This window comes from Corvus kubaryi, unplaced genomic scaffold, assembly GCF_017639235.1.
Source record: "Corvus kubaryi isolate FWS band 111438036 unplaced genomic scaffold, C.kubaryi_AGA036_p1.0 37396, whole genome shotgun sequence".
Taxonomy (NCBI): domain Eukaryota; kingdom Metazoa; phylum Chordata; class Aves; order Passeriformes; family Corvidae; genus Corvus; species Corvus kubaryi.
This window is the reverse complement of record NW_024581135.1, coordinates 20,142,172-20,159,216: the sequence shown is the minus strand read 5'-3', so window position 1 is coordinate 20,159,216 and position 17,045 is coordinate 20,142,172. Positions and strand designations below refer to the sequence as shown.

The following is a 17,045-nucleotide window of genomic DNA, read 5'->3' as shown; positions in this document are numbered from 1 at the left end:
GATATGGACTAATTTTGTCTCCCCTTTCTTCAAATTTTCAAGCTCTAGAGGCACTAACTCTGAAATAATATAACCCTGTCTAGAGTATCTTTCAATGAGTATGTGTTTCAGTTTGAGTATAGATATATAGGTTTCCACAAATTAGGCATCATGAATTCTTTACAATTTTAGAGGACCTGAATAAATAATTATTTCATTGTTTCCTAATGCATAGCATAAAGATGAGATAAATTTAAGCGCTGAAATTAAAGAATGTGCTCCTACCTGACACGCTTCTTTTGAAGTTGCATTTAAAATCTTATGCAATACACATTCTTCATTTGTAATTTTAATAAGACACAAATGGAAAAATCTATTCAAATTAGATTGGTTTTGGTGGCTTGTATCAGCACCTTAAGAATGTTTCTGCTGTAATGATGTGCTCTTTTATTCTTTTACTTGATTTGCACTTCAGCCTTAAAATATTTTAAATGTCTTTTCATAATCTGTTGGTTTGTACAGAATCTATAATTGCCCATATCTCAGTTTTTTCTTTTTTTGTACATCAATTTCAGAGCGCTTCCCAGATAATTTATCTCCTTGGCTGAGGTACAAAACCCAGCTGCCTCTCATTTCAAATAGCATCCCTACAGTGCAGAACAAAACATGAACATCCCATTACCTGTGGGTTCGTGAACAGAAAAATTTCTTGAAACAGGCTTTTGCCTTATCCTTCTGAATTTTTCTGGCTTTAACAGAAAAGTAGTGCTTTCTTCTAGTTCAGCAGGGTTTTGTAATGTAATGTTCCTCCATCACCACTAGTATTGATGCAGGGGTAAAAATACCCTTTTCAAATGGGAAGTAAATGAGCTTTTATATTTCCTTCTTTTCATTTGCAGGAGGAAGCTGAAATACAAGCAGAACTTGAACGTTTGGAAAGAGTTAGAAATCTTCACATAAGAGAACTGAAAAGAATAAATAATGAAGATAATTCACAGTAAGAGTCTTTACTGTCTTAATTTTGCATGTCTGTTTTTAAAGCAATTCTCTAATATCACATTTTACCTGCAGAAGAGAGACTTGCTCATAATTTCTTTTTGGTTCTATGTTTATATATGTATTTTAAACACCAATTTATTTACAAGTTTCTTACAATTTGGTAAATTGATTAATTTTTTTGTTGAATATGCAAGAAATAACATACCTACACTGCTTATAGTGAAGAGCTGAAACTTGCTTGACCATATTACTAAGCTAAAAAAAATACTTGTGAGACAACTTAATGCAGTTCACTTAGCTGACAATAATGCAAGAAAATGGCTGGGAGGTTTGATGCACCAGCAGCAATTTTGTGCTGCACTTAAAATTAGTTTTGTGTTTGCAGCACTGTGGTTTCATTCCTACTAGGTATAGGTACCTAGGAGGAAAAAGCCTTATGTTGCTACTTTGTATTTCACCTTGAATGGCAGTGTATCACAATGTTGAATTGCTAATAATACGAACTGTTACTGTGTAGTTTTGAAAGTAGTAATTACATAACTTTAAAGGCTAAATCTGTTTTCCATGGTGACAAATACACTACAGTTTTACCAACGCTTCTAGCTGGCACTGTTGCTTGAAAGGAACTGGTTCTACCTCTCCCTGGCTACTTAGCCCTGTTTTCTTTCACATGCTTGCATTTCTTTCCTGAACTGATGCTGGAAATTGATCCAAATTAAAACCAGCTACTGTGGTTTATTTTTCTGGATTAATTTTAATCCAGAATCAATTTCCTGGTCTAGTTCTTTGCCCCAGCTGCAAAAATGTCTATTCTGCCATGAGGGGAGAGGGCAGTGCAAGGGTGGAATGAGCCAGGGGGAAAGGACATGGTGGGACTGGACTTCTCGCTTTCTGCACTAGGAAATGTTCATGAAACAGTAGTCTTAAGCCTTCAGGATTTTATTTTTTACTTTTTAGACACAATAGAATTATGCATACACTACTAAGGGTTTTAAACATTAAAAGAAAAATATGTGAAATTGTGCCTAACTGTTCTGATGGTACCTACCATGCAGTAATACAGAAATTTTTTGTTACCATGTAGTTTTAGTGCTAATTGATATCTAAATTAGTGTTGTGGTTTGGATATGAAGAATAATGGGTGTTGGTACTTACATACTGATGGCAGAGTATTTTCTTTTTAAAAATATATAATATATTTTAAAATTAAAAAATATAATATTATTTTTAAATAAATGTCCTACAACAAATAAACAAGCAGGTTAAATGACAATCTTTTCTAATCTTCAGTTGTTTGCATTAGAACAGGTTTAGATTTTTTTTAAAAAAGGATCCTTCAACAATAAGGAATAAATGGCACAAAAAATTGACAGGCTTTGACTGTGAAAATCCTACATATGTGGGGCAAAGAATGCCCAAATTACAGTCACAATTGAAAACAGTTACAGGACATGGACAAGCAGAATAGTGCAGCTTCACTACTCATTGTCTGCAGTCAATGCTGACACATTTTATGGTACAGAATGAAAAGCTTTAAACTGTATTCATGTTTTTGTGGTAGTTTAGACAAGTATTTACCAAGTGGCCAAGCCACAGCTTATAGTCATCATGTAGAAGAGAAAAGCAATGGAGAAGTGATTTAGGTCTGTAGCCCCTGCTATCTTTCCTAGCATGTCCTGGCAATGTAGCTGTTTGGTAAGGGAGGGGATTCTCAGGCAAAGCAGCTATTGCATTCTGACTCAAATCCTGTTGGGATTTCCGCTTCCAGCTGTGGTGTAAAGCAAATCCATTTTCTAGCAACAAGTCCATCTACCCATGGGTAAACTTGTATGTCTACAACTGCACTGGAATAATGGGACAAGTTGAGAGTGCAGGTTAGGGCTTCCTTGTCTGGCTTTGGAGCCCATGTGATGTTGGGGTGCAGGTTCTGAGCCATGGAGAGCCACACAGGGTAGCAAAAGCAGTGAAGAGGAAAGGTGGTAAGATTCACAAGGTTGGCCCTACTGGAGGTACACACGTGAAAAATACGAATCTAAATTTGTTGAGTGTAGTTTTCAAGAATTGAGCTACTGGTCACATGACATCAACTGCCTAATGATTTTGCCTCTAAATTTGTTATTTGTTTTACACTGAATGTATTAATTACTGTTTATGGTTTCTTTAAAAAATATTTAGCATTGAAATATGTATCTTCATAGTGAATGAAAAAGAAAGTTTTATTTCTAAAAGGGGCATAGCAAGCAAGAAATAGGCATCTGCTCTTAAATACTTGACTACCTATGACCATACTTCCAGAACTCTAGAGAATATGGAAGGATGGGATGAGCTATTGGCAGACTGGCCCTGAACCCTTCTTTAAAGTTTTCTATGGAATATAAGTGGCAGCTTGCCTTAGATTCATGAATATAGCTGTCTCATCATTTTACTAAAAATGTGATGAATATTCACATCCCTTCCCTCTGATTGTATGGAAGAATGTATTTTGTCTTCTGTATATTTCAGGAAAGAGAGCATGGTCCTTTTTCTTGGTCTGGCAGCATCATTTTGTATTAGGAAGAAGTGTTTTTGCTTTGCATTTGCTTAGAGTAAGCACAGATAGTTATTTCGTGTGTTTTCTTTCTATTTGTTTTAACTTAGTGTTATATAAAATCCATTTTGTTAAAAAGAGGCAGTAATATACAACATATCTGGTCATGTTTTGTGTGAATTAGAAGAATGTCCTTGTTGTTTGATCCAGAAAGATGAATTGTGAGACTTCTCTAAAATTTGGCACAACAAAGAGAGACGCGTGTACCACATGTTTAAATTTAAGCATGCTTTTCTTATCCTCAAAAAAAATAGAGAAAAATAACTAAATGTTTGCCAGGATTGACTGTTTTGATGACAGTGTTGTGGTAGTATTTGTAAACAGTCAAAAGTTACTAAAATTGGTCATGTTGTACAGCTATGCCATAAGATTTCTTGTCGTGTAATGTTGTTCAGCATACTATATGTTGTTTCTAAAAAGAAAAGTCCATTGGATGAGTAATACTAAGAGATTTACATTTTAGATGCTACTTGTATACGTTAAACAGAATAAACTTTTTTTCCTTTCAAGATTTAAAGATCACCCCACGTTGAATGAACGGTATTTGTTACTCCATTTACTTGGCCGAGGTGGCTTCAGTGAAGTATACAAGGTAGAGTTTGTTGAGTCTGATAAATCTGATTTTTGAGCCATGTACATTTAATTTTGGGGGACAAAAGTGGATCTAATTAAGTAGAAGGATTGCAATGGGTAGACCAAACTTCGATTAACCTGTGGAGGGGAGGTAGCATGACAGGAGCCTTGTCAATAGACTTGTGAATTACATGCCAGCTTTTTTTTTCACTTTATTGGGTGTTATTTTTATCACCTTTGGTTATAACTTTCCCATATTCATGCATTTCTTTTTTAGGCTTTTGATCTTTATGAACAAAGATATGCTGCTGTGAAAATTCACCAGCTTAACAAAAGCTGGAGGGATGAAAAGAAAGAAAACTACCACAAGTAAATATTAATGACTTACGCTTCATATGTTAAGCTTAATAGCATTTTGTTGACTGTAGAAGGTTAACGTATCCATCTTCTTTTAGACATGCCTGCAGAGAGTATAGAATACACAAAGAACTGGATCACCCCCGGATAGTTAAACTATATGACTACTTCTCCCTGGATACAGATACGTAAGTAGAACTTGGCAAGGATTTTAGTGCTGTATAGTAGATAAATAGAAATGAAGAGTATTTGAACAAAAATAATGTATGTTCTTGCTTTCAGGCAAAACATTTTAAAAAACCCCACACTAGTTGCAGAATTCTGTCTGCTAAATATTACAGGCCTTCTATAAGGTGATGAAGAGAGTGTTTTGCAAAGCCTGACTAGCGTCAAAAGGCTGCCATACCTTAGACAAGTTTCCAAGACTAAATGACAGCAGGAGCATTACTAGCCTAGGTGTAGCCCCTGGTGACTGGGCTGCACCTCTTTGCATGAAATTGTGTCACATCTTAAGGGATAGTTAAGGTATTTTGATTTTGAGAAATGTGTCTACTGTAAATAAAGAGGCTTTTTAAAATGTCTCATCAATATGGATGCAGTCTCTCTTTTAGTGAGTATGAATGTTCTAATTTATATCAGTTTTCATACGCTAATAGTTCCACCATGTGTTCTATTAACTATTTCGTTCATTTAGTTTGATATTCAAGCAAGCCATTCTTAAACTTGTCAGAATGAAACTAGGTTGTAGTGTGTTTCTGATTGTGCAGTATGATACATTCTTTAATTTTGCCTCTCTAAATTCTACCCTAGGTTTTGCACGGTGTTAGAATACTGTGAAGGCAATGACTTGGATTTCTATCTCAAGCAACATAAGTTGATGTCAGAGAAAGAAGCTAGGTCCATTGTAATGCAAATAGTAAATGCACTACGGTATCTCAATGAGATCAAGCCCCCTATTATACACTATGATCTTAAACCAGGTAAGTGAGAAATATTACGACTGAAAATGTAATTTATTTTTTATCCTTTATTTTGTTTGTAATTCGTGCCTGAAAATGCCAGAATTATCTTCTGTGTGTTAGGATTATTGTAAACAACTGGAAAAAGTATGTACTTTCCTTTGGAATTTCATTGCCAGAATCATCTGCCTTTTCTGTGGAAAATCTTTGTTACAACTTTTCTATTTTGCATTATTTTGATTTGAATTTGTAGGAAAAAATCATATAGCTAATAGGTACATGCATTGGTAGTTAGCAGTATAAACAGATAAGATCATTAGTAGACTCAGTCTTTTCTGGTAATTGTGGAATGCCTATGTCCAAATAATTTTTCCCATATGTTTTTTTTAACCTGTAAATATGTAATCAATCACTTTCAGCATCTCAGCATAAGCACTCCAAAACACGACTTTACAGAGAGTTTTCTTTATAATGAATAATAAATATTTTTAGAAACAATATTTGTCTTTATTCCACGTCCTTTGTTTTACCACCTTGCATGAATGATGCTTGTATTCTTCATGTGCTTTAATCTGCTACACTCCAAGTGTGGGGTTTATAAAGTAATTCTTGGTGCTAGGCTGTTTGCTTTCCGCTCTGTAATAAACTATTCATATAGGTTTCTCTTGTCTTATGAAATTGTACAGAATGTATTCTTAGTCTCATTAGTTTTTGTTCTCAGAGGAACTTCATCAAATCATTTTTACATCAAGAAATTATTGTACAACTTTAACACATGGAGTAAGATTTGTAGGATTTCAGCAATTTCTTGGCACAATTTTGTGGCATATGCAAACCATGAAAACTGTAGTGTAGGATTTTTTCTGCCAGAAAAATAATGAAACTTCATTGTAACTAGTATACTGCTGCATTCTGGTGTTTCCTCTCTCCATATTGGTGTTTCTTTGCTGACCAGCCAGCTCCCAGCTGAGAGAGCCATTTCAGATCATGATGGTAGCCGTGAGAGTTCCTGAAACTGCACAGAAACTTGTCATAGTCAAGTTACTCTAGACTTGAGGATGTAAAGATGATGTAAATGTATCTCTGTTGGTTTAAGCATGGTGGTAATAACACCAAGATTGTGGGTTTGGTCATGGGTCCCTTTTAACCCAGACTATTTTATGATTTTGGTTCTATAAAATTGTCACCCCTCATGAAGTTAGATGTTCTTGAAAATTGAACCTGGTTTTGAAAATCATGAATTCTGTTAGCTTTTTTTAAAGTAATTTTTCTTTTTTTTTTCTTCTCTGAATAGGTAATATCCTTCTTGTAGATGGAACAGCATGTGGAGAAATAAAAATTACTGATTTTGGTCTGTCCAAAATAATGGATGATGATAGCTATGGGGTGGATGGAATGGATTTAACTTCACAGGGAGCAGGAACTTACTGGTAAGGCCTGGTTTGATTTTGCTGTTTAGACTTTGGATCATTGTTCAAATTTCGTAAATGCTGTCTTATAAAGCCAATTTGGAGAGACAACTAGGACTAAAAATATTAACATGGATTACAAACAAAGGTGTTTGTCCAGTACTGTGATGCTGGTATTCCCAAGCGTTAGAAGAATAACTTAGCAAGTAAAATAAGAGTGTGTGTGTTATTTATTTCTTTATCTCTTTCTTTATATGTGTATGTATATATTTATAAATAAATAAATATGGAGGTGATCACTGCGATTTAGAAACATGGTTTCCTCTGAAGAAGCAGATATTTAATCTTTGGCTGCTGGTGGTTGAAGACATTTGACAGAGCTGTGATGATTAAGTGTGGGTGCTTAGTACTTGAAAATTGTAGGACAGGGATTACCAACAGGTAATGTCCTTAGGACAAAAGACTATTCACTCTTCCTTCCTAAAGGTTAATGACGGCTCAGCGGCTGTGATTTACTTTTTGTGTGCACTTGCATGCTTGTCCAAAACACTGGAGTTTTAGAGCTGCCAAAGCATAGGAATGACAGTAAATATTTCATTGCTTACAGAAAATCTGTTTTTAGAATTTGGTCTCTAAAGATGCAGGTTCTTCATGGCACAGTAACTATTTGAGCCTGGGTATGTGCTGGCTTATGTCAGGGTGGGTGGATTAGAAATCCTGTGTTGGCCAGGTTGTTACAAGTCATTTCCTCACAGAGAAGCCAGTGTCATTCCCATTTGCTTTGCACCTCCTCCTGTATTCAGGAGTTGCATGTAATAAAGTTTTTGCCTTTTCCTTCAGAGATTTTAGAAAAGGAAGCACATCTACTTCCACAAATGCCACTGTGCACATGCTGTGAAAAAACGATTACTCAAGTTGAAACATTTTAGAAGTGTTAGGGTTTTGCTACTCTTTTTAATGCTTTACCTATTTAAATGTTTTCTTTTAGGAATATATATCAGAAAAATTTTGGCCTTTGGATTTCATCTGGAATGCCTCAGGCACTAGTGGTGCTGCAAACTTAAGAGTAAAAAAGGATCTGTAATCGTTACAGATTCATGATGAATCTCTCCATTTCTAATTTGTACTTTCTCTGAGCCCAAAATCTTCATTAGGGAGGGTAATACTTAGAGTGAGTTTGAGGTTGGGAATGAGTCTGTTCAAAGTACATTGCACAAACTGTCAGCAGCATAGCCCTGGAAGGGATTTCCTCAGTGACTGGGTCCAGTTACCTGCCTTCCCAGGCAGTTAGGTTATATAATCTCTTTTATAAACTTCTAGATGTTTATATTAAATTTAGTTAGTGTTTTGGCCCCAGTAATCTGATTTGAAGTGTCTTCTGTAACCTCAGTTCTCTGATCATTAGAAACTTAATCCTCTAATTTACAGACTATATTTATTTGTGGCCAGTTTATACTTGTTTGTTCCTGTGCCAACATTGTCCTCCCTCAAGTAGGTTGTGGCCCCTTCCTAGTACTTGCTCCTTGGTGTTTTCAGAGCCTTCACTTTTTTTCCCCTGAAATGTAGGCTCTTCATTCTTCAGATCATTTTAGTAACCTTCTTTGCATTTGTATCACTTTAAGATCACTTGTCTTGATTGTTGTAATCAGAATTGTAGACAAGTATTCCGGAAGAGAGTTTGTGATACTGTTTAAAATTATTTCATTTTCATCTCATTTTTCTGCCTATTTCCATTTCTACAAATATTTCTTCAAAGTTTCTACTTAAGTCTTACACACTGTTGACGAAAGAGTGCCTGTTCTTTAGTTGCCCTAATAGATTTTTTGCCTTTTTCAATTTTAAATATTACAGTCAATAATACTTGACTGCACTTAATACATTTGGAAGGTTTTGTTTGCTTTGTAAAGGAAGTTCCATTTCACCAGTTATTCTGTAATTCAGGAATGGCATGGGAACTTCCTCAACTTTCATTAAATAAAGTTCTCTTTCTGCAGAATATAGGGACAGAAATAACAATCGCCTTTGTCTATCATATATACCCCTCTGGGTAATGTTGCCATTTTTATTAAAAATTTGGGTAAAGGGCCTTTAAGCCATATCTGCTTTTTTTTTTGATTTCTAACCAGGCCTTACTGAAAAATGCCCTATTTGGCTTTCATCTTTTCTTTTCTTTGATAGATGGCTATGGTTCATATTTAACCTGGGGTCTCAATTAAAAAAAAAAAAAAAGTGATAATTGGCTGTTTCGGTAAAAAAAGTTTGTATATGTGCTTGTGTGAACTAGGCCCCTCTATTTGACTAACTGTACAAAAGCTGCATTGTCAGTTTTGATGGGTTGCAGGATGTTGGAATGCAGATTGTAGGGCAGCTGTACAGTCGAAGCTCAGAGATGTGTAGCTGAAGTGTTCGTACAGTTTGACAATTGACCACGTTCTAGTGATGCCATACTTAGAGAATGAAATATATGTTTTGTTTTCCAGGTACTTGCCTCCAGAGTGTTTTGTAGTTGGCAAAGAGCCACCAAAGATTTCTAATAAGGTTGACGTGTGGTCAGTTGGAGTAATCTTTTTCCAATGCCTTTATGGTAGAAAGGTAAGGAAAAGATTTGAGATCTAAAGAGTTTTAGTGCAGGTGCCTGTTCTCAGTAGACTGTGAATTGCATTTGTAAAAACATGAATCTGCATGGAAAATTACTTGTGTTACTTTTTGGTGGTGTACATTGATTTTTGCAAAAAAATTAGAAAATCTTGCCTGTAACTTTTTTATTTGCAGAAGGGTTGACAGTTTGTATTAACACTGCAACAACATACTGTAGCATAAATATTTATGAAATCAAAGTAGTTGGATAAATCTCCTGAAAAAAATAATGTGCTTATTTTGCAGCCATTTGGCCACAATCAATCACAGCAAGATATCTTACAAGAAAATACAATATTAAAAGCCACAGAAGTTCAATTCCCTGTCAAACCTGTTGTAAGCAATGAAGCCAAGGTAACTTTTAATATAATCTCTGAGTAAAACATTCATCTTAAAGGATTCAGCTGTAAAATTGTTGTTAAGCCAAGAGTGCTGTGGGACATAATAACCAAGTATGTAAAAAAACATAATTGAGAACTAACATTGGGATGTTTTTATTTAAGCAACCTTATTCTGGGGCTTCTCAAAATCATGTACTTCAAAGCAAAACTACATATATATATATATATATATATTCCAGAAATTTGCAAGTGGTTTTAAAGTAGGCCACCTCAAAAATTGTCTGCTTTGCTTTTTCCCAGAGGACCTTATGTGTCTCATTCAGGCTGTCTCAGTAGAAGTTCTTGTGAAGTGCTGCTGCTAACAGTAACAAGCTCTTTCTGAAAATAGTGAATGTTCTTCTCTGCAGCCTTATTGGCTGGAAGAACTATTTGACTACCAGGTACCTGAAGGATATGACCAGTAATACTCTTCCCCTTGAAAGGTCAAAGTCTGTGTGTATTAACTTAAAGCTGAGTTTAGAAACATGAATTTTTAAGATTAAGAATCTAGAAGATATTTTGATGCTGATTCAGGAAATGAAACTGCCAAAATAGTTGATCTGCCACAAAGGTGTTGATGGCATTGTGTACTGTATTTAAAAATCTTAGTAATATCAAATTCCTCTACACAAACTGTCTATTCAGAAACAGATTAAGGTTGTTTCCCAAATGATTACTACTGTGAGCATCTGCAACACAAATCCAATTCTGTGAAAGTGGGAGAAAATGTTTCATGTTATTTGCTTGTAAAAACTCTCCCAACTTTTGAAAAATATATTCATGACCAGTAGAATGGTTATTGAAGTTTCAGCAACTAATTAAATATACTTAGATTTGGGACACAAGATGCCAAAAATTTAGGAATGTTAAGATTCAGCTTCTAAAGATTAAATGGAAAGGAAACCTATTTTTAGAGGCAGTAACTTCCCAAGAAAATAAGTCTTTTGGGCACATAAACCTGCTTTTACAAGTGGTGGTGTATTTCTGTTCATTAAAGTTTCTAAAAGTAGTGTTAGTGAGAGAGTTGCAGTTAAGGTTATGAAAAACTGGTTGAAGAATTGTAGTTAGTATTGGGGTTTTTTTTGTGGTTGAGGTTTTTGTTTGCTGTTCTTTATTTTTTTCACCCTCATTTGAAAACACTAGCCCTTGAAAGCAGTTGACAGATACCCATCATGTAACTGATAACATTACATACTAAGAGTTTATATCTGTGTCTTTTAACTTTGCATTTCTTTGTCATTAGTAGTTTGTATAGAGGATGTTAGGAAAGAGTACATAGTTCAGCACAGAGAATTGGCAACTTCTTGCATTCTCTGTGTATTTGCATGCTCTTGTTTGTTTGAAAGACTAAAATAAACTTCCAGTATTCTCCACTCCTATTAACCATTGTCATGTTAGCTTTCAGAGAGAGGGAGAAATTATTCTCTGGTGGAAATGCTATAAAACAATTTTAGACTAACTTCTTAATGCAGACCATTTACAATGACTGTGTAGAATCCAAATTGTTTTTCAGATTTATAGGCTTGGCAGTTGGAAAAGAACAGCTTGTAAACTGAAATTCTGATTTGGAAAACACAGAGATTAAATAAATATGGAACCTCAAATGACATTGTTAGTTAGTTTTCAGACTATAACTGTCCTTTGATTCTCCTCACTGTTTCCTGTTTTGTGCACTGGTCTCCTTTGCTTCACACTAGTGTGGCTACAGTGCCACAAAACTGTGAAGTATTTTAAAAACATTTTACACACAAAGTGTTACTCTGAGGTTCTTGCAAATAACTGTTTACAGTTCATTTGTTTTGAAGGCTTTATTGTGAAGAATTTTATTAAAATATGTAATATCCAAGAACATGTGAATATATACTAACATATGTGCATGATTATTATATTGTACCTTGTTAATGCTGGATATGTAAATGATAGAAGTAAATTCTAGCATGATTCTTTGGAACTTGTATCACAGATTTTCTCCTTTAATCTCCAGTTTTTAATTGGAGCAAAGAACAAACGGCTGAACAGATTTATCAAAGGAGATATATGTAATTCTTTTAAATTAAGTTCTAAATTAAGTAATGATGTACTAATCAGTTCTGTAGCAATAATAGGGAATTTTTATCATTAAGTGTTGAAGCCCAGGCTCTCAGGAGACCAAATGTTCTGTGTGCTAGACATAAGACTTGACAGAAACTTTCAGCACAAAATGATTGGCATACACAGGATGGACCTAAACGTAGGGATGACATAGTGACTCAAGAACAGTTGTGAATTTAGCTACTGAGTTTTTCAATTGATTCAACAATTTTAAGCAGGTGTGATTGAGTTTTTCATGGGAAGAGAGTTTCAGCAAGGTAGTGGTTTCCTAAATATTCTCTTGCTTATTGAGCACGGCAACCATCATTGTCAGTTTCATGGTTTGCTATACCCTGTTATGGCACATGTGGAAATGCCTGTTTTCAGAGTCAGCTAAAGCACTGAAATTCTGTCCCTACATCATCCACCTATTCTTCCCCACTGAACTCAATGGTTTTAGAAGCTCATTAGAGAAAGTAGAAAGGTCTTGTTTTTCAATCCTCTGACACTTCCTGCTGGTTTTTATTAGTCTGTTCAGGCATAACACATGCAGAAATCTAATTGGTTGAGGTGCTAATGTTTTACTTGTAAATATAGTTCCTAAACATGGAAATGCATATTTGAAGTATATTGAAGATATATATATATTGAAGATAATTTGAAACCAATAAATTTGCTGATTTTTTTCTTTCTGCCATGATGTTACATTTTTTCAGTGGGCTCAGCAGTAAAATGTTACATTGTCATTTGAATTGAATTATTTAAGAACAAGAATTTATTTAAAAGCTAGTTTATTCAAGAGGCCTTGCCTATTTGCCTGAAATCAGATGTAAGTATTTGGAATGTTATTGTAACTTCCTACATTTCTTTTCTAGGCCTTTATCAGACGCTGTTTAGCATACCGAAAAGAGGATAGATTTGATGTCCACCAGCTGGCTAATGATCCTTATCTTCTCCCTCATATGAGGAGATCAAATTCTTCAGGAAACTTGCATATGACTGGCCTAGCAGCATCCCCTACACCACCTACTTCAAGCATTATTTCGTACTGAAATTTCTCCAGCTGAGGAATGGGTTGATACCTTTGTTTAGTTTCCAGATACAGACTTGAGCTTGAAAGCATTTGAGTGTTTTTACACAGGACAAGTTTGATAACTGTGTTTTCAGACTGAAGTCCTCCTACATAGTGTCATTTGTATGATTGGAATGGATCATGGACTGTGAATAAATGTACCCTTCTGAGAAACACCGTTAAAGTTTGAAGGATGAAGGATGACACTTCCTGTTACAAACTAGCAGGTATACTGTGTTTAAGACTGAAGAAAAGGTTTTTAGTTTTTTCTGGGGAACATTGTAAATAATCTTTTTAATACTTTAAAGTACATTGGTGGATACTGGAAAGTTCTAACATGAAGGGTAGTTTTTCATTATTTAAATAAAAAAGGGTAGTGAGCAAATTTGAAAACACAGGAAAAATTTTGTGCCTGGTTATAAACTAAATGAACTGCCATCTTTCCAAGACATTGATCTTTTGAAACCAAAGTAAGGAGTGTGAGACAGTGAAAGATAATGTTCAGCATCAGATTTCTCTAATAAAATTGGAGTATTTCATTTGGCTACTCAGGCTTGTACCTCCAAAATTGTGGTAGTGTTTCACTGAATTTAGATTGGAAGGGTGATATGGAATTCCTGGTACTTATTTCTGAAATAGATTGCTAATTTTGAAATCCATTCAGTTTTTAAAAAATACTATACTTGCTGTGGTATTGAAACTTGTGAAACCTTCCAGGCTTCTAATAAAAGCAAGCAACAATATGAAACCAAATGCAAGCAGGTCATGTATAATGTTCTATGCAGGAATAATGATAAATTCCCTTCTAGCTCTATTGTAAATTGTTGTACAGATGTCACATTTTCAGTTAAATTTCAGCAATTTATTCCTGTACAAATGTTTAAAGTATGGCTTTTTCTAATTGGATATTGTATTTTTTTTAAGTCTCCCTCAAGGCGCTTTTAATTGTTGCTAAATGATGTTGCTTTTACTTTTACAAGAGTCAGATGACCTCCTTAAGGTGCGAGTCAACTGTACGAGAGATTGAGAATAGGCAATTTGTTAACAATCAAGGCATGTGAAGCAGATCTGTGTTGGCAATATACAGTACAGTTCTTTAAGTCAGTTTATTGCGTTCTCATCCTGCAGAGCGCATTGATAATAGATGTAGAAGTTGCTCATGGTTATTCTCCATTTCTGGAAGTTCCTATCAACAAGGAAATGTTTCTTGTGGCTTGTACAGATATTTTAAAATGTGAAACATTTTCTAACTGCCTTGTATGGTAGAAACTTATTTTTCAGAACAGTGTATCTCTCTCCTGTTCACTATTCTTTTTACTATCCCATTCTTGATGCTGAATACCTATATGTAATTTTGTCCATGTTACAGAAAGAGGAGGCTGTATTACCACAGGTTTTCATTTAGTATTGTACAGTTAAACTGTTGCTCTTGTTTCTGATGTTGCAAGCCATTTTGTTTTCATTGTATATAAAGAAATGTTAACTGTCTCTTTAAGATGCTGCTGAAATTGTAGAGAATGTAGCCAAAACAGTAATAAACAACGGCAGTTGAAATTTCAAGATTTTCATTGTTTTTACATTTCAGCATAAGGCAAATCACATAACCATATCACTGATTAATATGAAAATATTTGAAGCAAACTCTTCTTAATTACAAACAAAAGGCCAGTAATACAATAATTAATTTAAGTAACATTGGAGTTGAAAGGGGAAGATTCCATGAAACTTAAAACATCTGTCATGATGAGGTAACCAAAACTTCATTTCATTGAACAGATGTCACAGAAAGAACTCGTAAGTATTTCAGTGGTCCTTCTTTAAATATTGAGCTGTGGAATAAGATTAGCTCATAGAATTATTAGAAAATTAGACACAAACAGAATACTGGGACTCCGTCCTTTCCACTCTCTACAGCACAAGACCAAGTGCAGAGTTCAAGAAGAATGTGCTATAGCTCTAAGTTCACATTAGATTTCATTCCTCCTTATTCTGCATGTTGATAATGGAAATTGAATTGATGGTTTTACCACACAAAAATATGTAGAATAATGTTAACTGTGTTTTTATTTATTTGAAATATGTTATGGTTACCCGTAGTAATGGTAAGTTAGGCAGTATATTAGAGAACTACTTAAGTACCTGAGAAATTTACAGCTACCTGAAAGAGGAGATCTATGTACAGATTTGTTTTTCCTATGGTTAGGATCTGGGAATAGACTGTTGTGGCTGAATACAGGACATTTAATTCAGCATTACAAGTATATGTTTCTGAAACTTAAACACTCACTTTAAAAGTGCTTCATACAGGAATTATGTGAAAGAAATAGCTTTCTCATCTCATCTTTTGAATCAAAGTTGCAAGATTTTTACCCAATAACACAGCTGTGTTTGTGTTAACATCTTGTAGTACTGTTAATGAAAACTTTGTATCCCCAAGTGGACTAATTCTGTGGTCACAAGAAGACTTCTGAGTTGTGTGTTTGGTGGCTGCTACTCAGCAGTTTGTACTTTCGGGATAGAAGTACCCTTGAGGCTGAGTTTAGGTCCCTGAATTATGCTGCTGGTGGAGTGCTGATCCACTTCTAGGTAATTCATGTGTCAGGTGTGCAGTCTGTATTTCATACCCGTTTTACTAACTTCACCATGTGTCATCCATCACTCAGTCTCCCAAGCTTTCTCCTGACTTAACAGCAGGTAGACAAAAGAAATGAAGTTAAACATCATCATGCAGTTCTTAACAAATCTTGGAAATAAAAGGCTTCCTTTAAATTCATAAACACTTTAAATGTCTGCACTGGAAGATTGTAGAATACTACATTACTGTATAATAATAATAAAAAAAACCCCTTTACATATGAATTAAGTGACTGTAAGAGAAGTTACGGACTTTTAATTGAATGTAGTGCTACATCCTTGCAGCCAGAGTTAACATTGGGTGGCTTGTTCCAGCAAAACAATCGTGTTTTGGCACTATTTCACTTATATTAGCACTGAATTTATTCAGATTTCACTCTGGAGCATTGGACACTTTGAACTTGGTCTACGCCAGTTGATAGATGCCAATTTCGTGGAGGCCGGTCAATATTTTGACTTTCTGAAAAGTGCTTTTGATGCTCGTGGAAAGTCGGGAAATGCATCATGACAGTAGCAGGCACCAGAACGAGCGCGGCCCGGGGAGCTCCGCGCTGCTGCGACCCGCGTGGCAGCCTAGGCAGGTGACTGCGTGTTTTAAAATCAGCAACCCCGAAAAAGAAAGCATGTTTTGGAATTTAAAGCATCCTGCGTGTTCCTGCTCCAGCTTTGATGTCTTCCCGAACGTGTGAAAACCACGGGTCTAAGGCGGGGCCACCAGCCCGGCCGGGCCTCTCCTTCCCCATCCCACAGCTCCCGCCGTCAGGCAGGACACGGCACATCCAGCCTGGGGCCGGGATGCAGGTCCCCCACAGCGCTGCTGCTTCGGCCTTGCGCCGGACTGCGGCCCAGCGGGGCCTCGGCTGGGCAGGTGCAGCACCGCCCCCGCAGCCACGTTGGGTAGGGGAGTGGTTCGGCGCGGGAAGGGAGCTGTTGGGGAGGTGAGAAGTGTCTCTGGATCGTTTTTTATTCTTCAAAGAGCCTCAGGACTTGGTGCTCTTCTCCAGAAGTGGGATAATGCGTTGGGAAGGGAGACTGGGGAGCCTGGCCTGGTGGGGTAGGGACCTGGGCGGTGTATCAGGACAGGGAAGCCTCAAAATTTGGAGACACTGTGGTTAGAGTGTCTCGATATCAATGTCTAAAATACTTGAGTCTCATAATTGCTATTGCATTTTTTAAAAAATATTTTTTCTCCATATCAGCCACAGCCAGAGTGAGGACTCTGGTTTCATAGCTGAGGGGCGCCAGGCAGCACAGACTGATGGTGTTTCCCCTGCACAGCCCCACACTCCCTGAGCCAGCCAGCGCAGCGTGTCCATCTGCTGCCACATCGCGGGGACCAGGGCACAGTCGTGTCCCAGCATGAGCCTGCCATGGGCTTCAGGGTGTGAA

The 17,045-nt window shown here is 36.1% G+C and overlaps 1 protein-coding gene across 1 annotated transcript in view; it reads left to right on the top strand.

The window, feature by feature from the left end:
• Positions 1-14,582, top strand: part of TLK1 (tousled like kinase 1) — a 68,385-nt gene extending 53,803 nt beyond the window's left edge. The window contains exons 13-21 of the mRNA XM_042040563.1: positions 879-976; positions 4,076-4,157; positions 4,416-4,507; positions 4,594-4,683; positions 5,306-5,475; positions 6,749-6,884; positions 9,344-9,455; positions 9,747-9,854; positions 12,826-14,582. Coding sequence (XP_041896497.1) covers positions 879-976; positions 4,076-4,157; positions 4,416-4,507; positions 4,594-4,683; positions 5,306-5,475; positions 6,749-6,884; positions 9,344-9,455; positions 9,747-9,854; positions 12,826-13,002 — 1,065 coding nt within the window. The 3' untranslated portion in view covers positions 13,003-14,582. The remainder of the gene's footprint in view (positions 1-878; positions 977-4,075; positions 4,158-4,415; positions 4,508-4,593; positions 4,684-5,305; positions 5,476-6,748; positions 6,885-9,343; positions 9,456-9,746; positions 9,855-12,825) is intronic.
• Positions 14,583-17,045: the final 2,463 nt, after the last annotated feature.